Source organism: Dipodomys spectabilis, unplaced genomic scaffold (genome assembly GCF_019054845.1).
Source record: "Dipodomys spectabilis isolate Male_0828 unplaced genomic scaffold, ASM1905484v1 ptg000363l, whole genome shotgun sequence".
NCBI classification, from domain to species: domain Eukaryota; kingdom Metazoa; phylum Chordata; class Mammalia; order Rodentia; family Heteromyidae; genus Dipodomys; species Dipodomys spectabilis.
The window spans coordinates 2,820,083-2,843,596 of NW_024871040.1; the positions used below are offsets into that span (position 1 = coordinate 2,820,083).

The 23,514-nt window shown below is 45.1% G+C and overlaps 1 protein-coding gene across 3 annotated transcripts in view; it reads left to right on the top strand.

Annotated features, from left to right (window-relative positions):
• The first annotated feature begins 15,466 nt into the window (after positions 1-15,466).
• Klhl22 (kelch like family member 22) overlaps positions 15,467-23,514 on the top strand; it is a 52,114-nt gene continuing 44,066 nt past the window's right edge. The window contains exons 1-2 of one of the 3 annotated variants that reach the window (XM_042666151.1): positions 15,467-15,538; positions 21,540-21,807. In XM_042666151.1, the coding sequence (XP_042522085.1) occupies positions 21,581-21,807 (227 nt within the window). In that variant the 5' untranslated portion in view covers positions 15,467-15,538; positions 21,540-21,580. Of the gene's footprint in view, positions 15,539-15,562; positions 15,649-21,539; positions 21,808-23,514 lie in introns of those variants that run through there. The other 2 variants (XM_042666154.1, XM_042666153.1) reach the window with 2 other exon arrangements.

Consider the following 23,514-nt stretch of genomic DNA (forward strand, 5'->3'; position numbering starts at 1 on the left):
TCAGCTCAAGGCTAGCACTCTACCACTTGAGCCTCAGTGCCACTTCTGGTTTCCTAGTGGTTTATTGGAGATAAGAGTCTCACAGACTTTCATGCCCAGGCTGGCTTTGATTGGAGATAAGTCTCTCGGATTTTTCTGCCCAGGCTGGCTTTGAACTGTGATCCTCAGATCTCAGCCTCCTGAGTAGTTAGGATTACAGGTTTGAGCCACTGGTGCCTGCCTGAAAACACTTTTTAAACCCCTGCACATTGCACCGCAAATGATATCCTCCCTTAGGATCCTTCCTGACTACCAGGAGCTCTACTTTTTTTTTCTGGTTGTAGGGCTTGAACTCAAAGCCTGGGCACTCTCCCTGAGCTCTTTCACTCAAGGCTAACGTTTTGTTGGGTTTTTTTGTTTTGTTTTGTTTTCCCAGGCCTGAAGCTTGAACTCAGGGCCTGGGCTCTGTACCTGAGCCTCACTGTGCTCAAGGCTCTACCACTAGAGCCACAGTGCTGGCAAGGCTAATGCTTTGAGCCACAGCTCTACTTCAATCTTCTGGTGGTTAATTGGAGATAAGAGTCTCACAGACTTTCTTGCCCAGGCTGGCTTTGAACTGTGATCCTTAGATCTCAGCCTCCTGAGTAGCTAAGATTAACAGGCAACCAGCTTGCTTATCTTTTTCTTCAATAAAGTGTTGCCATTTTACTTCTCACTCTGTGTGGACCATAGGAATATAGAACCTTATCTAGGTGTCACAGCTTTTCAGTATCATTAACATGTTAAAAAAATTTCAAGCCAGGCACTAGTGACTTATGCTTATATTCCTAGGTAGCTATATAGGAGACTGAAGTCAGCTCAGAAAGGAAAGTCTGTAGGACTTTTATCACCAAGTACCCATCAAAAGGTCGAAGTGGAGCTTGGCTTAAGTGGTAGAGCACCAGCCTTGAGCAAAAAAACTCAGGGACAGTATCCATGCCCCGAGTTCAAGCCCCAGGACTGCACACACACAGACACAGACACACAGACATACACAGACACACACACACACACACACACACACACAGACACAGATACAAACACAGATACAGGGGCTGGGAAGGTGGCTCAGTAGTAGAGTGCTTGCCTTGCATGCATGAGGCCCTGGGTTCTATTCCTCAGCACCACATAAGCAAAAAGAAAAAAGCCGGAAGTGGTGCTGTGGCTCAAGTGGTAGAGCGCTAGCCTTGAGCTGAAGAGCTGAGGGACAGCGCCCAGGCCCATAGTTCAGGCCCCACAACGGGACCAAAAAAAAAAAACCACAGATACACACATACACACACACACACACACACACACACACACACACACACACACACACACACATCAGCTGGGCACCAGTAGCTCATGATTATAATCCTAGATATTCGGGAGGCTAAGATCTTAGAAGCATGGTTTGAAGGCAACCCAGTCAGACAAATCCTCCAATCTCTTTTTTTGTGTGTGTACTGATCCTGGGGCTTGAACTCAGGGCCATGGGCACTGTCTCTGAGCTTTTGAACTCAAGGTTAATGCTCTACCATTTGAGCCATAGCTCTATTTCCAGCTCGCCCTTTCCTTTCCTTTTTCCTTTCCTTTCCTTTCCTTTCCTTTCCTTTCCTTTTCCTTTTCCTTTCCCCTTCCTCCCTCCCTCCCTCCCTCCCTCCCTCCCTCCCTCTCTCCCTTCCTTCCTTCCTTCCTTCCTTCTTTCTTCTTTCTTTCTGGTAATTAAAGGTAAGTCTCATACTTTCCTGCCTGGGCTGGCTTCAAAAAGCAACCCTCGGGCTGGGAAGGTGGCTCAGTGGTAGAGCGCTTGCCTTGCATGCCTGAGGCCCTGGGTTCGATTCCTCAGCACCATACCAGCAAAAAGAAAAAAGCCAGAAGTGGCGCTGTGCTCAAGTGGTAGAGCGCTAGCCTTGAGCTGAAGAGCTGAGGGACAGCACCCAGGCCCATAGTTCAGGCCCCACAACCGGACCCCCTCCTCCCCCCCAAAAAGTAACCCTCAACTGGGCACCAGTGGTTCACACCTGTAATCCTAGCTACTCAGGAGGCTGAGATCTGAGGCTCTCAGTTCCAAGCCAGCTTGTGCAGAGAAGTCCTCATTTATCTCCAATAAACTACTCAAAAAAGCCGGATGTGGCACTGTGGCTCAAGTGTTAGAGTGCTATGCTTGAGCACCTAGGCTCTAAGTTCAATCCCTCACGGGGGAAAAAAAAAGCAATCTTCAGATTTTAGCATCCTGAGTAGCTAGGATTAAAAGCAGGAACCACCATTGCCCAGCTCTTTCAAACAGTTATCTTCAATTAACCAGCAAAATACTGAGAAAAGACATATGGCTCAAGCGATACTCAGTCATGAGTGAAAATACAGATCGAGAGTGTAAGGCTATGAGTTTAAATCTCAGTACTAGAAGAAAAGAAAAGAAGTATGTGAAAACTGAAACAATTTGCCCTTTTTCCACAGAAGAGGAAGGAAATAATTGAACTTTCACCTGACAAACTCATATGACTATAGACAAGAATTATTTTGCATCACAATTACCAACAATGGAACAGAATAATATATTAGACCAAGGACATAACCCTGATAAAACCGAATGGTGTATTCCAGCTAGTACATAATGCTCAACCTCTCTCTCTCCTTCTCCCTCTCCCTCCACCTCCCCTCACTTCCCCCACCCCCTCTCTCTGTGCCAGTCCTGGGGCTTGAATTCAGGACCTAGGTATTGTCCCTGAACTTTCGTACTAAATGCTAACACTCTACCACTTGAGCACAGCTCTACCTCTAGCTTTTTGGATAGTTAATTGGAAATGACAGTGTCATACACTTTGCTGCCTGAGCTGGCTTCAAACCTGGATCCTCAGATCTCAGCCTCCTGAGTAGTTAGGATTACAGGCATGCCTCACCCCTGTCTGGCTTCAAATCTCTTTCCTTGTTGTTATTGTTTTAACTTTTTTTTTGCCAGTCCTGGAGCTTGAACTCAAGGCCTGGGCACTGTCCCTGAGCTTCTTTAGCACTCTATCACTTGAGCCATAGCACCACTTCTGGCTTTTTCTGTTTATGTGGTACTGAGGAGTTTGAACCCAGGGCTTCATGATGCAAGGCAAGCACTCTACCACTAAGCCACATTCCTAGCCCATCAAATCTCTTTTCTAAGATGACAGCATTAGCGTTCCTATAGGATGGATGTACTAGTCTGACAAGGACTCTGTGTGTGTGTTTGTGTGTGCGCGCTCACGCCCACATGCCCCCCCCACACCGTGTGTGACAGAATAAAGTGCGGAAAAATTGGATAAAAGAGGAAAACATTCCCTACTCTCCTTTCTTGGGGACGATAGATAGTCGGTAGTGATCTTTTCTCAGGACAAAATATCTTACCCTGAGTGGAAAGTTACTAGGAGCTTACTTATATGAAGAATTAACATCACTGGGCGCTGGTGGCTCACGCCTGTAATCCTAGCTACTAAGGAGGCTGAGATCTGAGGATCTCAGTTCAAAACCAGCCTGAGCAGGAAAGGCTGTGAGACTCTTATCTCCAATAAATCACTCAGAAAACTGGAAGTGGCACTGTAGCTCAAGTGATAGAGTGCTAGCTTTGAGCTGAAGCGCCAAGGGACAGTGCCCAGGCCCAGAGTTCAAGCCCCATGACCGACCCCCCTCCCAAAAAAAAAAAAAAGAATTAACATCTTGCTGCTATGCCATTCCCAAACTTCCATGCACCTGGAAGGTTCCTAGACAAACAGGTTAGGCAAACAGGATGTTAGAAGGGGGTCAACTATCTGGGGGAAGGATGGGCCACAATGAAATGAGAAAATAAGTAAAAACTGTATATGTGGCAGAAAGCACATACCCCAAAACCTTCCCACTACAACAGAACAAAGAGGGATAGAGACCTTCCTAAAATTTTACCAATCTCAATTAGTAAATAATGGGAAAAAAAACAATGGAAAAGGTTGGGAAGGTGGCTCAGTGGTAGCATGCTTGCCTAGCATGCCTGAAGCCCTGGGTTCAATTCCTCAGTACCATATATATACACAGAAAAAGCTGGAAGTGGCACTGTGGCTCAAGTGGTAGAGTGCTAGCCTTAAGCAAAAGAAGCTCAGGGACAGTGCCCAGGCCTTTGGTTCAAGCCCCAGGACTGAAAAAAAAAAAAAAAACAACTAAAAACAATGGAAAATGATGAAACATAGGTGATAGTCAGGAAGATTGTACACCCCAAAATACTCAGCCAATGAAGAACTGGGGAGAGGGATCTGAATACTAAGAAGATAAAATGTAGTTGTTCTTGGTATGCCCACCCATCAGATACAGGATCTTACAAGACTGCCATTAAGTTTAATGGCATTAACCATTAAAATCTCCTTTCCTCTGTATTTTGTGACTCCCAAATCCCTTCTTTGAGTTTGAATGGGTTTTTCATACTTACACAGGAAATGAGAATAAAAACTCAAAATAGTGGCTCTTACTTGTGATCTTTATGCTTTTTGAACTGGATAAATATACTTGGTCATACCATCCAGCAACTATTAATCAAAGCCAGTACAAGGAGGAGGAGGGGGAGGAGGAAGGAGAAGAAGAAGAGGAGGAGGAGGAGGAGAAGGAGAAGGAAAAGGAAAAGGAGGAGAAGAGGAGGACGTGGAGGACGGAGGAGAGGGGAAGAAGAAGAAGACAACAAGGAGGAGGAAAAAGTTATTGTGGATTTTGGGTGTAAAAGGATGAATACAGGGCTGGGAAGGTGGCTTAGTGGTAGAGCGCTTGCCTTGCATGCATGAGGCCCTGGGTTTGATTCCTCAGCACCACATAAGCAAAAAGAAAAAAGCCGGAAGTGGCGCTGTGGCTCAAGTGGTAGAGCATTAGCCTTGAGCTGAAGAGCTGAGGGACAGCACCCAGGCCCAGAGTTCAGGCCCCACAACCGGACCAAAAAAAAAAAGGATGAATACAATTGTGTACAGGAGAAGCAATATATTTATGATTTTCAGGGCAGTTCTTTAAATTTCTGAGCCTGAGAGGATTTGAAAGCAGCCCTAAGGGATTGGAGGTATGCCTTGTAGAGTTTAGGTAAGAGGCTATGAATCTAACCTCGTCACTACAAACAAAACAAAATAAATGGCCCTAAAGTATAAGCTGTCCTTGAAAAAGCCCAGTTGAGGGAAGGTAGCTCAGCGGTAGAGTGTATGCCTTGCAAGCATGAGGCCCTGGGTTCGATTCCTCAGCACCACATAAACAGAAAAAGCCGGAAGTGGTGCTGTGGCTCCAGTGGTAGAGCGCTAGCCTTGAGCTGAAGAGCTGAGGGACAGCGCCCAGGCCCAGAGTTCAGGCCTCATGGCCGGCAAAAAAAAAAAAAAAGAAAAAGCCCAGTTGAGCTGTCCCTGTTCTGAGGGGTGGACTACTGAGTTGCTGCTGTTCAGATAAATGAGTTCTCAGGAAGTTTCTGAAAGAAACAATGCTGTTAACTTGCAATCTCCTCTTCCCCAGTACTCAAATCTTGTTTGCTAACTTGACATAGTTATAACAGGTCATCTCATATCTGCAGAAGACTTCAATCTTCAAAGCTTTATTATTATTATTGCTATTAGCAGTAGTAGTAGTAGTAGTGGTGGTAGGGGTAGAGGTAGTTGGTGGTACTGGAGAGTTTCATTGTGATGTTTCCACAATCTATTCCATGGTTCACAATCAACCTCCTATCCTCTATCATTCAGCCTCTCCCAGTACTTTCCCCCCACCCCACCCCGCACCTTCCTCCTCCTGCTTCTCCTCTCCTGGGGCTTGAACCCAAGGCCTGGGTTATGTCCCTGAGCTTTTTTGCTCAAAGTTGATGTTCTACCACTTGAGCTACAGCTCTAGTTCAGGCTTTTTGATAGTTAAAAGAAATTATGAACCACTCAGATTTGTCTGCCAAGGCTGTTTCCAAATTGTCATCTCAGATCTCAGCTTCCTGAATAGTTAAGATTAATTACAGATATGAGAGCACTCAGCTCTCCAGCCTTATTTATTTAATTATTTATTTATTTAGCTAGTCCTGGGGCTTAAACTCAGGGTCTGGGCACTGTCCCTGAGCTTCTTTTGCTCAAGGCTAGCACTCTACCACTTGAGTTAGAGCACCACTTCCTGTTTTTTCTGTTTATATGGTACTGAGGAATCGAACCCAGGGCTTTATGCATGCTAGGCAAGTGCTCTACCACTAAGCCACACCCCCAGCCCCTCCAGTCTTATTTTTGTTGTTGTTGATCGTGGGGCTTAAACTCTGAGCCTGGGTGCTGTCCAGGGCTTTAAGCAAGTGCTGTACCACTAAGCCACATCTCTAGTCCCTCCAGTCTTATTTTTGTTGTTGTTGATCATGGGGCTTGAACTCTGAGCCTGGGCGCTGTCCCTGCGCTCTTCAGCTCAAGGCGAACGCTCTACCACTTGAGCCACAGCGCCACTTCCGGTTTTCTGGTGGTTATTGGAGATAAGAGTCTCACAGACTTTCCTGCCTGGGCTGGCTTTGAACCGAGATCCTCAGATCTCAGCCTCCTGAGTAGCTAGGATTACAGGTGTGAGCCACCGGCTCCCAGCCAGCCGTATTTTTATAGGACACATAATCCTTCTACTTCAAGACTTCTGAGTACTAGGATTTCTGATATGTGCCACTATACCTGGTAAGGAGGATCATGAGCTTCAACCTGAGCTACCTAGCAAGAACCTATCTTTTTTATTTTTTAAATTGTGATTGATTACATAAATTTCACAAATTTCATAGTCTTGTGAGCTAGTGATACTTAAAGTTACAAACACATTCTTTTTTTTCATTTTTTATTGTGAAAATACTGTACAGAGGGGTTACAATTACATGAGCAAGATAATGAGTACATTTCTTATCAAGCATTGTAGCCTCCTCCTTTGTTTACCCTTCCCATCCCATCCTCCCCCCGCCCTCCCACCAACCCTCTTCCCCCCCCACCCACCGAAGTTGTAAAGTTCCTTTTCAACATAATGACTTGTATGTCTCATTGTTGCAATGGGTCCACCTGTATCCCTATTTAAACGATTTGTTTTTTCCCTTCCCCTCCACAAATTATAACAACATCAAATACAGTGAGACCAGGGGTTATACTGTGGGGGAGGGACATACAAAGCAACAAAGAAATAATCTTATAAATGTGTTAGAAACAATTGCATGAAAGAAAAAAATTTGAATACATATCTTGGGGTTCATTTCCCTAACATCATCTTATCTGACCTTTTCTGCTTGACTCAGACATATACTAGTTATTGCAAATAAGGGAAACCAGGGGACCTATGTTTCTTTGGGCCTGGCTTACTTCACTTAATATAATTTTTTCCAAGCCTTTCCATTTCCTAACAAATGGGGCAATGTCATTCTTTCTGATGGAGGCATAGAATTCCATTGTGTATATGTACCACATTTTCTTGAACAACACATTCTAACCTTCATGGGGAAAATTCTCTTTATCATAGTCTATAAAGTTTGTGAATTCTATGAGCTTTTGGCAATACAGCTATTGATTCCACATTGGGTGATATGTACATTTCTTTCCTTTTGCTTAGTGTCAGCAGTCCCTCCCTCCCATCACTGCCATTGAGTTGCTTAGTTCGTTTTAATCAGTGTTCATGCAGCTGATGGGTCCTGCTGTTGCATGTTTTCCCCTGTTTCCCTCTGTTTTTGTGTCTTCCTCCTAGTTTCCCTCAGATGTGCACATATATACCATATAGGTGGTCAGCAGCATGGGGTCATTTAGTAATGATATGACCAGATGAGTGGAGGTCCTTTGTTTCTCGAGTCTTGTTTACTTTGCAAGACCCTATCTTAAACAAACAAACAACCAAAATATATAAATCACTCTCACTCACACAGACCTCTTTGCAATAAACGTCCTTTACTATGCTGTCTTATTCCCATTTGTGATATTTCTGTAATACAAAGACCTCAAAATGGAATTGCTAGTTTGCAAAGCCCACTTTACCTTTCATTTCTCTGTTAATAGCTGCTGCCAGGTATCCTCTATATGAGTTACTTAATGCTCCTGTATAACAAATTATACCACAGATGTGAGAAAAAGCAGTCTTTTCTGTCAAACCAAACTGTCTCCATCTTCTGTATTGATATTTCCCAGAATTGATATTTCCTAGAATTATTTGCTTTTTTACTTCAATTGTAACTATTATCTGTACTGTTTGTGACCAACTAGTCATGTTAGGAAGATAAATCTTTGTCAGTGGAGTTAAAAGGAATAAGACCCTTTTGAGCTTTCCACTGACCTCATCAACTTCCTCCATCTATATCTGTCAGCCCCCCAGTTCCCAGCCCCATTTCCAGCCTGATGAGAAAAAATGCAAACCTTTGATAAGAATGGAAGAATAGCCCCCTTTCTAACCTTGGTGATCGATTGTGAACCTAACTCCTTGACAAGGAGGAGAGACAGTTCAGATTGGGATAAAAACCTAGGATAAAAGCCCTGCCTTGCCTAGCTCTTAGTAGAATAACAGCACTTCACCCTCCTACCCTTGATGAAATCTCCTGTATTCCCCATGAGTCTTCATTTCTGACACTGGAAAGTCATTGTGTTTCTAATACAGCTAAGCAACCTAAAACAACCACAATAAACAGTTATTATATTTTACATTTTCTGTTTCATTTTTTTTTGGGTCTAGTTGTGGGGCCTAAATTCTGGGCCTGGGCGCTGTCCCTCAGCTCTTCAGCTCAAGGCTAGCGCTCTACCACTTGAGCCACAGCACCACTTCCGGCTTTTTTCTTTTTGCTTATGTGGTGCTGAGGAATTGAACCCCGGGCCTCATGCATGCAAGGCAAGCGCTCTACCACTGAGCCACCTTCCCAGCCCCTATTTCACATTTTCTGTAAGTCTGGGATTTAGAGGAGTTTTCACATGGCTCTGAGACACAAAGCCTAAGCAGTTGCCAGCCAGGGCTATAGTTACCTGGAGACTTTGCTGGGGCTGGAAGATACCTGCACAGTAGTTTCTCTCTCTCTCTCTCTTTCTCTCTCTCTCTCTCCTACTCTCCCCTCCCTCTCCCTCCCCCCTCTCTCTTTGTGCCAGTCCTGGCACTCAAACTCTGGAACTGGGCACTTTCCCTGAGCCTCTTTTGCTTAAGGCTGGCACTCTACCACAGCACCATTTCTGGCTTTTTCTGTTTACATGGTACTGAGGAATTGAAGGAATTGAGCCCAGAACTTCATGCATGTTAGGCAAGCACTCTACCACTAAGCCACATTCCCAGCCCAAGGTGTTCTCTTATAGCTGGTATGAAAATAAGAAGAAAAACACAATGAATGTAACACTGAAAGAGCTTTTTACAATGTAATTGAAGGCTGTTAAGGAAGCAGACTTATGCATACCTCAGACTGCTGCTTCCTAGTGGGAACTTCGGCCCTTGACTGTAGACATCTGGAACCACCAGATAATTACACTGAGTTCAGAGACCTAAGATATGGGTCAAGGGGCTGGGAATGTGGCTTAGTGGTAGAGTGCTTGCCTAGCATGCATGAAGTCCTAGGTTTGATTCCTCAGTACCACATAAACAGAAAGAGCCAGAAGTGGTGTGGGGGTTCATGTTGTAGAGCACTAGACTTCAGCAAAAAAAAGCTGAGGAACAGTGCCCAGGTCCTGAGTTCAAGCCCTAGACTAGCAAAAAAAAAAGAGAGATGAGTCAAAAATTATCAGATGCCTGTTTTATGAATATCATATATATTATAATATTCATTATAACATATTTGTATTAAATATAGCTTATGAATATAATATATTATAGAAGGCATATGTTATATGATTTATTATGTATCATATATACTATACATTAGGTATGATATATATTCACATCATATATATTATATAAAAGATACTCACAAAACTATATATGATATAATTACATATATACGTAATTATAAATGTATATCTTCTTTTTTTTTTTTTTTTAGTTGGTCGTGGGGCTTGAACTCTGGGATTGGGCGCTGTCCCTACGCTGTCCCTACCACTTGAGCCACAGAGCCAATTCCAGTTTTCTAGTGGTTTATTGGAGATAAGTGTTGCACAGACTTTCCTGCCTGGGCTGGCTTTGAACTGTGATCCTCAGATCTCAGCCTCCTGAGTAGCTAGGATTACAGGCATGAGCCACTGGTGTCCAGCATGTATCTTCTTTTCTTTGTATTTTTTGTTTCTATGTGTGTGCCGGTACTGAGGCTTTAACTAAGGATCTAGGCACTATCTCTTAGTTTTTTCTGCTCAAGGCTTGCACTACCACTTGAGCCTCAGTTCCACTTCTGGCTTTTTGGTGATTGATTAGAAATAAGAGTCTCCTGGACTTTCTTGCTCTGACTTACTTCAAATCACAATCCTCAGATGTCAGCCTCCAGAAAAGTTAGGATTACAGGCCTGAGCCACAGGTTCCCCAGCTCTTTTCTTTATCTTATGTCAGACACATAGCTTCTGTTTCTTCTCAACACTCAATAGAAGTTTTTTACAAAGGATATTTGCTGCTCTATAATAAATCGTAACTGTTTACATATATAAACTTCCACATGTCTGCCTCTTTCAGAATACTCATTCAGAGGTATCTAAATCTCTTTCTCAAAAACTTGCAATTCCAAGCCAGGCACCAGTGGCTCATACCTATAAGCCTAGCTACTCAGGAGGCTGAGATTTGAGGATCGTGATTCAAAGCCAGCCCTGGCAGGAAAGTCCGTGAGACTCTTATCTTCAAATAACCAGAAAGCCAGAAGTGGTGTTGTGGCTCAAGTGGTGGAGTGCTAGCCTTGAGCTGAAGAGTGCAGAGAAAATGCCCAAGCCAGAGTTCAAGCTCCATGATGAACAACAACAACAACAAAATAGTTTAGATAGTCAGTCATGGGTGTTCCTGGACTGGTAGAATGAGAATTGGAGAAATGAAATTATCCAGATCGTTTGCAGTTTTTTAATCTCTCAGCTTTATCCCTCAATCTCAGTGTTCAGCATCTAGTCCTAAATGTTTTCTCTTTGGCAAAGTTACCCTTTCAGCAATTATTTTACCAGAACAGGAAACAGTGATGCTCCAAGAAGGAGGTCTGCAGAAGCCAGACAAACTTCATGAGTTTTTGGGTACCAAGTTTGTGATGTTGTTGAAAAAAAAAAGAGAGAATTGAAGGACACATTGAAGTAGAAATCAAGAAGCTTTTTCAGTAAACAATGGAAGGATTAAAAAGATAATACACAACCCAGAAATGTGTGTAGACACATCAGATAACAAGTCTGGCTCTAACAGGTATTTATAATGGAAAAGTAGGTTGAGGTTTGGCTCAATGTGTTTCCCTTTGATTCAACACCTGGTGCAGGTAATCATTTTTGCTTTTAAATTGGTTAATCAGGGGCTGGGAAGGTAGCTCAGTGGTAGAGCGCTTGCCTTGCATGCCTGAGGCCCTGGGTTCGATTCCTCAGCACCACATAGGCAAAAAAAAAAAAAAAAAAAGCTGGAAGTGGCACTGTGGCTCAAGTGGTAGAGTGCTAGCCTTGAGCTGAAGAGCTGAGGGACAGTGCCCAGGCCCAGAGTTCAGGCCCCACGACCGGACCCCAAAAAATTGGTTAATCAATTGGTCCCAGAGGTATTTATTTATTTATTGGTTGTGGGGTTTGAACTCAGGGCCTGGGTACTGTCCCTTAGTGCTTTTGCTCAAGACTAGCACTCTACCACGTTGATCCACAGCTCTACTTCCAGTTTTTTTGTTTTTTTTTTTGTGAAGATACTGTACAGAGGGGTTACAATTACATGGGCAAGATAATGAGTACATTTCTTATCAAGCATTGTAGCCTCCTCCTTTTTTTTTTTTTTTGTCGGTCGTGGAGCTTGAACTCTGGGCCTGGGCACTGTCCCTCAGCTCTTCAACTCAAGGCGAGCGCTCTACCACTTGAGCTACAGCGCCACTTCCGGTTTTCTGGTGGTTTATTGGAGATAGGAGTCTCACGGTCTCTCCTGCCCTGGCTGGCTTTGAACCGCGATCCTCAGATCTCAGCCTCCTGAGTAGCTAGGATTACAAGCGTGAGCCACCAGCACCCAGCTAGCCTCCTTTGTTTCCCTTTCCCATCCCTTCCCAGCCTTCCCCACCCTCCCGTCTACTTCCAGTTTTTAAGTGGTTAGTTGGAGATAAGAGTCTCATGGGGACTTTTCTGCTTGGGCTAGCTTTGAACCATGATCCTCAGATCTCAGCCTCCTGAGTAGTTAGAATTACAGGTGTGAGTCATCAGTGCCCAGCGTGGTTTCAGAGGTTTTATAGCTAGTCTGCTCACAGATGTGTGAACAACCCTTTAAACATATCCTCCCTTCAAAACAAGTGTCTATTTTTAAGATATTTTTTCTTTTCCTTCTTTTCCTTCTTTTCCTTCTTTTTCTTCTTTTCCTTCCTTCCTTCCTTCCTTCCTTCCTTCCTTCCTTCCTTCCTTCCTTCCTTCCTCCCTTCCTTCCTCCTTTCCTTCCTTCCTTCCATCCTTCCTTCCTTTCTGTCTTTCCTTCTCTCTCTCTCTCTTCCTCTCTCCCTCCCTTCCTCTCTCTCTCTCTCTCTCTCTCTCTCCCATGAATGTCAATTTTGGTGCTAGAACTCAGGACTAGGATGCTGTCCCTGAGCTTCTTGTTTCTTTTGCTCAAGGCTAATGTTCTAAACTTGAGCCATAGCTCCACTTCTGGTCTTTTTTTCGTTTTTTTTCATTTATTAGAGATGAGTTGCCAATTTTCCTGCCAGGAAAATTTCCTGTCCTGGCTTGGAATGTCGATCCTCCAATCTCAGCCTCTTTAGTAGGTGTGAGCCACCAGCACTCAGCACCTTAAGATAAACATGTTTTACACCCAAGTGTTTTTACCTCCAAGTGTTTTCCTCTCACACCCGGGACAAGTATATTTAAGACATTCTTGCTCAGTTCTTACAGCACACTAATAATTTGGGTAAGCAGTAAAGGTCAGAAGGATAGGGCTGTTTGTAAGAATCCTTCATGACCATCCCAGGGGACCACATGAAGGCAGGCAGCCATAGGAGAAAGACTATTATAAAGTTTATTAGAGGGGCCATATCTCCTGGAAGAGGGAGCACATGGCATTTGCCCCTATCCAGGTTGCAAGTAAGTCTGGGGCAGGTAGTGAAGTAGGTCTGGGTAGAGAGAGAGTGGCCAGCTGTATGGGGGGAACTCTAGGGCAGGGAAAGCTCAGGTCTGGGTGGAGCTGAGGACCAGAGGTGGGGATAATAACTAACATTGTTCTTTTCAGATCTTAGCCTCCTGAGTAGCTAGGATTACAGTCGAGAGCCGTTGGCATCCAGCTAGAGAGCTGCTGTTTTCTCTCTTTTTTTTGTGTGTCCGGTCTGGGGCCTGAACTCTGGGCCTGGGTGCTGTCCCTCAGCTCTTCAGCTCAAGGCTAGCGCTCTACCACTTGAGCCACAGCCCCACTTCCGGCTTTTTTCTTTTTGCTTATGTGGTGCTGAGGAATCGAACCCAGGGCCTCAGGCATGCAAGGCAAGCGCTCTACCACTGAGCCGCCTTCCCAGCCCCTGTTTTCTCTTTTTAAATTACGTCTTACTGAGTGTTGTAGCTTATTGAAGCATTGTAAGGCTTCAATGCAACAGCATAGAGATGTAGGAGTTTTAAGAATGGTTGGATCATAAGGCTCTGCCTTCATGAGTGGATTGATCACAGTAGTGAGATTGTTACAGGTGGCTCACACCTGTAACCTTAGCTATTCAAGAGGCTTAGATGTGAGGATTGCAGTTCCAAGCCAGCCCAGGCAGAAAACTCCCCATAAGACTCTTATTCCTAATTAACTCAAAACTGCAAGTGGAGCTGTGGCTCAAAGTGGTAGATTGTGGTGACTTTCTGGGTGGAGGGGGCTTTTCACTCCTGGAGGTGAGATAGGCCATTCTTTGGATTGCAGATGTCGGGATGTTTAGCTCTAGGAAAGCTTTGCTACAGATGCTCTTCCCTCTTTCCCTAAATGGTTTGATTTGCTCACCCCTGATTATTCCCTTGTATGGTCTGCTTCTGTTGTGCTTGGGTCTCCACCCCCAAACAGGTGGTTTTTGTCTCTAAAGGCTTTGTGCAAGATGCGTTTGGGGCTGAAGGTCTTTGAAACCGGAGTCCACCTGCAGTCCCTGGCTTTCTTTTTTTGGGGTCCGGTCGTGGGGCCTGAACTCTGGGCTTGGGCGCTGTCCCTCAGCATTTCAGCTCAAGGCCAGCACTCTACCACTTGAGCCACAGCGCCACTTCTGGCTTTTTTCTTATGTGGTGCTGAGGAATCGAACCCAGGGCCTCTAGCATGCAAAGCAAGTGCTCTTCCACTGAGCCATCTTCCCAGCCCAGTCCCTGGCTTTCTAATAAAGACTCCCAATTTGACCTTTCAAAATGTGGCTTCTGTTTCTATTGATTGAATTTCTGTATAACACAGCCTTGAGCAAAGGAACTCAGGAACAGAGCTCGGGCCCTGAATGCAAGCCCTAAGACCAACCGGAAAAAAAAGTCTAGGAGTGGAGGTCTGGCTCAAGTGGTAGATTGCTTGTCTTGAGCAAAAAAGCCACACCCAAAGAGAGAGACTCAGTGTTTAAGCCCAAGTACCAGCACACACATACTCACAAAGAACCAGCTAGGGACTGAATCTTGAGCTTATAATGCTCTGAAGGATATTTCATATTCAAAATGTAATACTGGGCATTATATTCCAATTTAGGAATTGTAGGGGTGGGGGACACTAAAGCTGACATTCTACCACTTAAGCCACACTTCCACTTCCATCTTTTTGGTGGTTAACTGGAGATAAGATCTTATGGACTTTTCTGTCCAGGCTGTCCTTGAACCACGATCCTCGGATCTCAACCTTCTGGGGTTGCTAGCATTACAGATATGCGCCATCAGCTTCCTTTCCATAAACTTCACTGGTGTGGGACACTCCACACCCATTTATAAGGAGGCTCCGCAGCTGCAACCTTGGATCCAGAATGGGATCCTCTGGAGTAAAAAAAATGAATAAAATCCTCCTCAAGACGGCTGGTGACAGGCTTTGATGTTGGGAATCAGATTTACTCCAGCTAGAATCCTGGAAAACAGAAACGGCTGTTGTGCTGTCTACCGTCCCCACACCCAGCAGGGGGCGCGCGATCTCCCAAGGACAGGTCTAAGAGAAGTAGGATGAGCAAAGGTACGGGAGAGATGACAGAGCTAAAGAGAGACTGAGCGAGAGAGCTGGCGAAGGTGATTTACACCTCCAAGACATTCGTTTCTTTACTCATTCTTTAATCATTCCTTCTGTTCTGGCAGGTGTCAGGTGCCAAGACCGGCTCGCAAAAGGATCGCACATCTCCTTCAAGAACGAAGGAAAGGAGAGCCGCCTAAGGAGTCACAAGACAACCAATCATACATTAGACGCGGGGTAGCTGAGAACACGGCGCTGCGGCCCCGCCCCGCCCCGCGCCGGCGGCTCCCGCAGGCCTGAGGTTGCGCAGGCGCATGGTACCACGTGACTACCGAAGCCCCGCCCCGCCTCCGCCTCCTACGAGAGCGGCCTCAGCTTGCGGCGCCACCAGGTCAGCTGCGAGGCTTGGGCCGTGTGGGCCGGGTGGGCGGGTTGTGGTGAGCTCGGGCTGCAGGAGGCTGGAGGCAGGGTGATGGGTGCGGGGTCCCGGACCAGCGAGAGGCGTGTGAGGGCGAGCGCGGGCCGGAGGCCCGGGGGGCAGCGGCCTGACAGGAGCCCGCGGCCTGACGTGGCGGGGGGCGCGGCAGGAGGGACCCCCGGGCGCGTTCTGTCCGGGCTGGTGCTTTGCTGGGGGCTGGGAGTCTGAGGCTTCCGTGCCGCTGCAGACAGACTGGCCTTGTCGCCTCCGGTCAGGTCCTGTCGCCTGTGGCGGGTCCGAGTGTGGCCTTACCCGGCCGCGCAACGGTAGGCGCTGCTGAGGTGGGACCTGCAACAGGCGGGTGGGTCTTGTCCAAGCTTGCCACCTGGCCTGACTTCTGACCTTGGCCTGAGGAGCCTCAGTTTCCTCAGCCGCGCGTCAGAACTGGGGGTGGTGGGGCTAAGGGCTGCAGACGCAGACGCCAGGCCCGGCTGTCTTTCCCGGTTTTCTGAGTGACGACAGAGATCCAGAGATCCCTCTGTCAGTGCAAAATCACCTGGTCCAAAACGCTGACGATAGATCCCTCCTCCAGTGCAAAATCGCCTGGTCCTGAAGCATCTGGCGTTAGGGTCCCAGTTATTTTAGATACTGCACGAGTTGAACAAACAGACCTGGGCCCTGAAAATGCAGGGGGCATCACTACCTTCAGCCCTGGGCTCCTCCCTGAGCGCCCCCCCCCCCCCCCCGCGCTTTTCCAGGCCTCTGAGGGGCCTGAACCTGAGTATTTAAGATGCTCCAAATCTGCTGTCTGTTAACTCATTCAATTGCAGACCATCGCTCCCTGTGGAAATTAGAACCCACCCTCTCTTTCTGCTCTTCACAAACTGTCTCCATTGCCTTGATCAAGACTAGTCCAGGACTAGGGGGCCTTGAGAGCAGACTACTCAGTAAATGGTAGAGTCGAAAATTCCTTAAAATGCATTTGATTTTCATTTCTACATTTATACGAAAAGTAATTTTACCTTCACGTTGTAACTATTTGGGATAGAAAAATTCCTTTCTGTTTTTCCCAAAAGCTTTAACTGTTCAGAATGGAGGGACCTTGCTTGGAGATGTTACAGATTTGTGGTTGGGGAAGGACTTAGGAAAGGCCTTAAAGATAGAATAAGTCTCTGACAAATGAAAATGTAGATGAGAATGTCAGGGAGTGAGATTCTAAGAGCATTTTATTATTATTATAGAAGGACAGGCATAATCTAGAAGGAATAAAGAAGGGTGTGATATCTTTCCACTTAATGCTTTATTTTACAAAACCTCATTTATTATAAAAATGTACTACTTTAAAAGATAGTTTGTCTAAATTAGCAAAGATATAAAAGAAACATTTCTTAGTGAGCTAGAAGTTGCCCAAATATTTCTATGATTTTCTGGTAGGAGAATAATTGGCACAACTTTCAGGGAGGATAATTTAGTAGCATTCGTTAAAAGTGACAAATACACATTAAAATTAAAATGTCCCAGCAGTTCTGTATCTAGGAATTTTTTTCCTTGGGTATCTGCTGCAAATATGGCACTTCTAAACTTTAATGCAACATTTACTTGTAATAACAAACTATTGGAATTAATCCAAATGACTCACTAGGATTGTTTAAATACGTCATGTTTATCCAAACAATGGGCTGTGGGAGGGATTTGTGGAGGAATGCAGTATGTCTACTGTTAGGTAACAGTTATACTGTATGTAGATATACTGTATCTATACTCCATAGATGCCCTCTGGACAGGTGTTTTGGAGGGTGAAATTGTAACTTTTTTGTGTACCTTCCTTTTTTTTTTAAGTCCTGGGACTTAAACTCAGGGCTCCAACACTGTCCCTGAGTTTTTGTGCTCAAGGCTAGGTCTCTACCACTTGAGCCACAGCTTTACTTCTGTTTTTTTTTTTTTTTTTTTTTTTTGGTGGCTAATTGGATAAGAGTCTCATGGGCTTTCCTACCTCAGCTGGCTTCAAACCATGATCTAGGATTATAGGTGTGGCACCCAGTGAAATTGTAACTTTCAATAGGAGAAGATCTTGTTGGGGCAAAAGAGGGAGGCAGTTAAAATGTTTTAATATAACCTTCTTTGCCTTTTGATTTTGAATCCTGTGAATGTATTACAGGTTCAGAAATATATATAAGAATTTCACTTGGGGGGGGAGGGGAGGATGGGAAGGGGAAACAAGAGGAGGCTACAATGCTTGATAAGAAATGTACTCATTGCCGGGCGCCGGTGGCTCACGCCTGTAACCCTAGCTACTCAGGAGGCTGAGATCTGAGGATCGCGGTTCAAAGCCAGCCCAGGCAGGAAAGACTGTGAGACTCCTATCTCTAATAAACCACCAGAAAACCGGAAGTGGCGCTGTAGCTCAAGTGGTAGGGTGCTCGCCTTGAGCTGAAGTGCTGAGGGACAGCACCCAGGCCCAGAGTTCAAGCCCCATGACCGACAAAAAAAAAAAAAAAAAAAGAAATGTACTCATTATCTTGCCCATGTAATTGTAACCCCTCTGTAAAGTATTTTCACAATAAAAAAAGAATTTCACTTAAATAGTTTGCATTTAGGAACTAAATCAGATAATAATTAGTCTTTTTCTTTAAATTCCCTTTTTCTTTCCTGAAGATAATTATGACCTCAAATTTGGCTTTTATTATTTTAAAAGATTTTGACAACAATAAGGTTATACTATACATATTCTGCAACTTGTTTTCGCTTTCTGTGTTTTCAACTTTGATGGCTAAATCCTGAATTTGCTCATTTTAATTGTTGCCTGTGGTTTGGTTGATGTTGTTGTTGTTGTTGTTGTTGTTGTTGTTGTTGTTGTTGTTGTGTGGCTTGAACTCAGGGCCTGGGCACTGTCCCTGAGCTTTTCGGTTCAAGGCAACTGCTCTACCACTTGAGCCACAGCGCCAGCCACTTCCGTTTTTCTGAGTGGATTATTGGAGATAAGAGTCTCATGGACTTTCCTTCCTGGGCTGGCTTTGAACCACGATCCTCAGATCTCAGCCTTCTGAGTAGCTAGGATATCAGGCGTGAGCCACTGGCACTGGCTTGGTTGACTTTCTTGGACCTAATATGTGTCCACTCAAGGACAGATGTTTTGGTGATGATCAGTGCATTGTACAATCTTTAAAACATCTTTTTTGGAAACAAGGTCTTGGTGTATAGCCTAGTCAGGCTCAAACTTGGGATCCTCCTGTCTCAGCCTCATAAGTGTTGGGATTATGCTCATAAGTGTTGGACAATACTTCTGGCTGTCACATGGATTAATTTTGTTGCACTCTAAGGCTATTCTCCTCCCTAGCAATGAACTTGTTTTATGCCCTACTCAATACCTAACTAAATTCCTTTAATTGTGCTTGACAAATGGTAAACGTGCTTTGCATGCCCAAGGAAGTAGCCTTTAAAAAAAAATAGTATTCATCTTTTCTGTGTGTGTGTGTGTGTGTGTGTGTGCGCGCGCGTGCACACGCATGCATGTGCATGTGCACTTGTGCATGTGCCAGTCTTGAGGCTTAAACTCAGGGCTTGGGTGCTGTACTTGAGCTGCTTTTGCTCAAGGCTAGAGCTCCACCACTGAAGCCACAGCTCTACTTTCTGGTGTCTAATTGAAGACAAGAGTCTCATGCATTTCCTGTCCAAGCTGGCTTTGAAATGTGACCCTCAGATCTCAGCCTTCTGAGTAGCTAGGATTATAGGTATGAGCCACTGACATACTCTCTCTCTCTCTCTCTCTCTCTCTCTCTCTCTCTCTCTCTCTCTCTCTCACTCTCTCACTCTCTTATGTATGTGTTAATATTGGGGTTCAACTCTAGCTCTCCCTTAGCATTTTTGCCACAACTGGTGCTTTATCACTTGAACTATGCTTTCACTTCCAGCTTTTTCTTTTCTTTTTTGGTTAGTTGGGGACAAGAGTCTTGATTTATCTGCCCAGGCTGGCTTTTGGACCTTGATTCTCAGGTCTCAGTTTCCTGAGTAGCTGGGATTATAGACATGAACCCCTAGCACATAGCTTCATATTTATTCTTGCAATGGGTGTTCAGGGAGTAGCTATCATCTGTCCATTCCTGGGTTAGGTGGGTTGCTGTGCTTTATTATGCTCACAGATGTGACTTAGTGCCTATTGATACAATCTGTCTCCACTACATGGTTGGTTGTGGTTTGGGGATAGGAGCCAAGGGTAGCAAATTGGCCATAGGAACTTTGAGGTGTTTATTAGACAAAGCCCTCCAGAAGCCTAAATTTCCTTGTATATAGGTAAGATTGATTCCAGTGGGGTGGGGCATATTTCTGTTATTCCCACTAAGGCGATGGAGTAGAAGCTAGATCCTGACAATACAGACTTGTGTAAGAGGTCTAGGAGGGGCACTGAAAGTATTGAGGGGTTGACAGATACCTCTTTTGGTCTAAGGACTAGCTAGTGTCTGGACAGAAAAAAGATCTTGAAAGAATCCCCCCCAGGTCATGGGGCTTGAACTCTGGGCCTAGGCACTGTCCCTCAGCTCTTCAACTCAAGGCTAGCGCTCTACCACTTGAACCACAGCACCATTTCCAGTTTCTGGTGGTTAATTGGAGATAAGAGTCTCATGGAGTTTCCTGCCTAGGCTGGCTTTGAACCGTGACCCTCAGATCTCAGCCTCCTTAGTAGTTAGGATTACAGGAGTGAGCCACTGGCGCTTGGTTTGAAAGAGGTTTTGAGTGAGGTCACATGGAGGCCAGTGTCTAGGAAGTCAGATGGTATACTCCTGGGGTTGTTCTGGGATCTTCATGCAGTCTAGACAGAAGAGCTGAGAAGAATGAGGCAAGAGTTAGGGAAATCAGTTGGAGCATCATTTCTGTGCTCCTCACCCAGTGAGGTAGCCAATTGAAGAGTAAGAGGGTGGCTCTCTGAATAGGAGAGAGGAGGAGTCAGAACCAGTGGGCTGAAGAACACAAGACTTAGAAAAGAAAAATCCAGGTGCCGGTGGCTCATGCCTGTAATCCTAGCTACTCAGGAGGCTGAGATCTGAGGATTGTGGTTCAAAGCTAGCCCAGGCAGAAAAGTCTGGGAGACTCTTATCTCCAGTTAACCACCAGAAAACCAGAAGTGGTGCTGTAGCTCAAGTGGTAGAGTGCTTGCCTTGAGCTGAAGAGCCTAGGGACAGTACCCAGGCATAGAGTTCAAGCCCCATGAGTGACCAAAAAAGAAAAAAGAAAAGAAAGGAAAAGAAAATGGTAAAACAAACTGGTAGATGTGCCACCTATGAAACTAGGCCAGTTGGCTGGACTAAGGACTGAGCTGGTGGTATGCTTGGAATGAAAGGCTGGGGGTAGGGGGCGAAGGTATGGACTGAGTGGAATAGATGGATCAAAGGAAGTGAAAAGGTGGGGAAGGAAATTGCTCTGGGGTAGAGTTTCTACATAGGGGAGAATTCCAAGCCTGAAGTGGTTATTGGAGACAATGATCTTACGGACTTTCCTGCCTTGGCTGGTGCTGAATTGCGATTTTCAGATCTCAGCCTTCTGAGTAGCTAGGATTATTGGTGTGAGCCACCAATGCCTGGCTTCCAACCCCTTTTATATTTTGAGACAGAGTCTTGCTAAGTTGCCCAGGCTGGTCTCAAACTTGAAATACTCTCCCTAAGTCTCCTAAGTAGCTAGGATTGCAAGCAAGCATCACCATAACTGGCTCAAAACCCTCTGTTTTACTGCAGTGCTGAAGGAAACAAAATAGGATGAAAGCCAAGTAGGATTAGAGCTGTGAAGTAACCAGGAGCTAGAGGATTTGGGGTGATAGGGAAGGCATAGGTGAGCTGATATGAGGCATAGTAGAATATAGAACTAGTGTGTGTGTGTGTGTGTGTGTGTGTGTGTGTGTGTGTGTGTGTGTGTGTGTGTGTGTGTGTGTGTGTGTGGTAAGGTACTACCGCCTGCTCACTCCTTGTCTCTTCTGTCTTGCCAGCTGACAGGGCCGCAGTAGTGAGGGCTGGTGTGGCTGTCAGGATGGCGGAGGAACAGGTGTTCACCCAGCTGTGCAAGTTGCCTACACAACCATCCAACCCGCACTGTGCCAACAATACCTACCGAAGCACACAGCACTCCCAGGCCCTGCTCAGGGGACTTCTGGCTCTCCGGGACAGTGGGATCCTATTTGATGTTGTCCTGGTGGTAGAGGGGAGACACATCGAGGCCCATCGCATCCTGTTGGCTGCATCCTGCGATTACTTCAGGTAAGTTACCCACACCTGTTTTGTTTTGTTTTGTCAGTCGTGGGGCTTGAACTCTGGACTTGGGCGCTGTCCCTGTGCTCTTCAGCTCAAGGTGAGCACTCTACCGCTTGAGCCACAGTGCCACTTCCGGTTTTCTAGTGGTTTATTGGAAATAAGAGTCCCATGGACTTTCCTGTCCAGGCTGGCTTTGAATCGTGATCCTCAGGTCTCAGCCTCCTGAGTAGCTAGGATTACAGGAGTGAGCCACCGGTGCCCGGCTCTACACCTGTTTTTATAAGGATAGGAACACAGGTGATTATTCCTCTACTAGGCAGGTGTGCTGGCTGGCACTAATGGTAACTGATTCCCACACTTCCTGGAGCCTCTCCTGTTGCCTGCTATGGAGATGCAGTCAACAAGTGTGACACAGAAGAGTTTTTCTTTTAGCTGTCTTGTCTCTTGGGCATATTCTTTCTTCAAAAGATAATAATGCTGGGCTGGGAAGGTGGCTCAGTAGTAGAGCACTTGCCTTGCATGCATGAGGCCCTGAGTTCGATTCCTCAGCACCACATAAGCAAAAAGAAAAAAAGCTGGAAGTGGAGCTGTGGCTCAAGTGGTAGAGTGCTAGCCTTGAGCTGAAGAGCTGAGGGACAGCACCAAGGCCCAGAGTTCAGGCCCCACGACCGGACCTCCCCCCAAAAAAAGGATAATAATGCTAATATTACTAATATTATATTATAAAAAGATAATAATTACAAGTAATGTTGCATTTTATAAAATTAGTATTTTGCTGCAAACATATTTTACAAACATTTGTTTTCCTTTACTCTGGTTTCCATCCCCATTTTTATTTAAAAAAAATATGAAGTCTATGGGAAAGTCTAAAGAATAGTAAGGTAAACATGACTATGTATCAGTTGTTAACATTGCTACATTGTTTTCTCTCCACATATGCCACACATACTTTTTAAAAAGATGTTCTAATACTTTACCCCATATCTATCAATAACTCCCTCCTCTATTTATTGTAATACCACCAAAGGGGTCTATGTGAGTCCTGATCAGTCCTCTAGTAGGACTGAAATAGCCAAAACCCAGGTGATTGTTACTGTTTATATATTGTTTTAAGTCACTCCTTCCCTGGCAATGCATCCTCCAGCTCATCTCTCCCATCCTGGGATATTAGCCTCTGGTATTCCCAGTGGCCTCTCTAGCCCCTCTCAGTTGTAATCTCTCTCTCTTTCTTTTGTTGGCCATGGGGCTTGAACTCAGGGCCCAGGTGCTGTCCCTGAGCTCTTTTGCTTAAGGTTAATACTCTACCACTTTGAGCCACAGTGCTACTTCTGGTTTTTAAGTAGTTAATTGGAAATAAGGGTCTAATGGGAACTTTTCTGGATGGGCTGGCTTTGAACTGTGATCCTCAGATCTCAGCTTCCTGAGTAGCTAGGATTACAGGCATGAGCCATCGGCACCTGACATCCTTTTTTTAACTTTAACTTTTTATTATTATTATTATTAAAGGTGATGAACAGAGGGGTTACAATTATGTAAGACAGGTAATGAGAACATTCTTTTTGGACAATGTCACCCCTTCCCTTCCTCTCTTTTTTCCTTTTTAACCCACTTTAATTTTTCATCTCAGTAGGTAGAACCACGTTGAGGGATCTTAAAATTATAGAAGATTTAACACAGAAACAAAAAAGAAGAGCCTATCCAGAGTATAAAGTA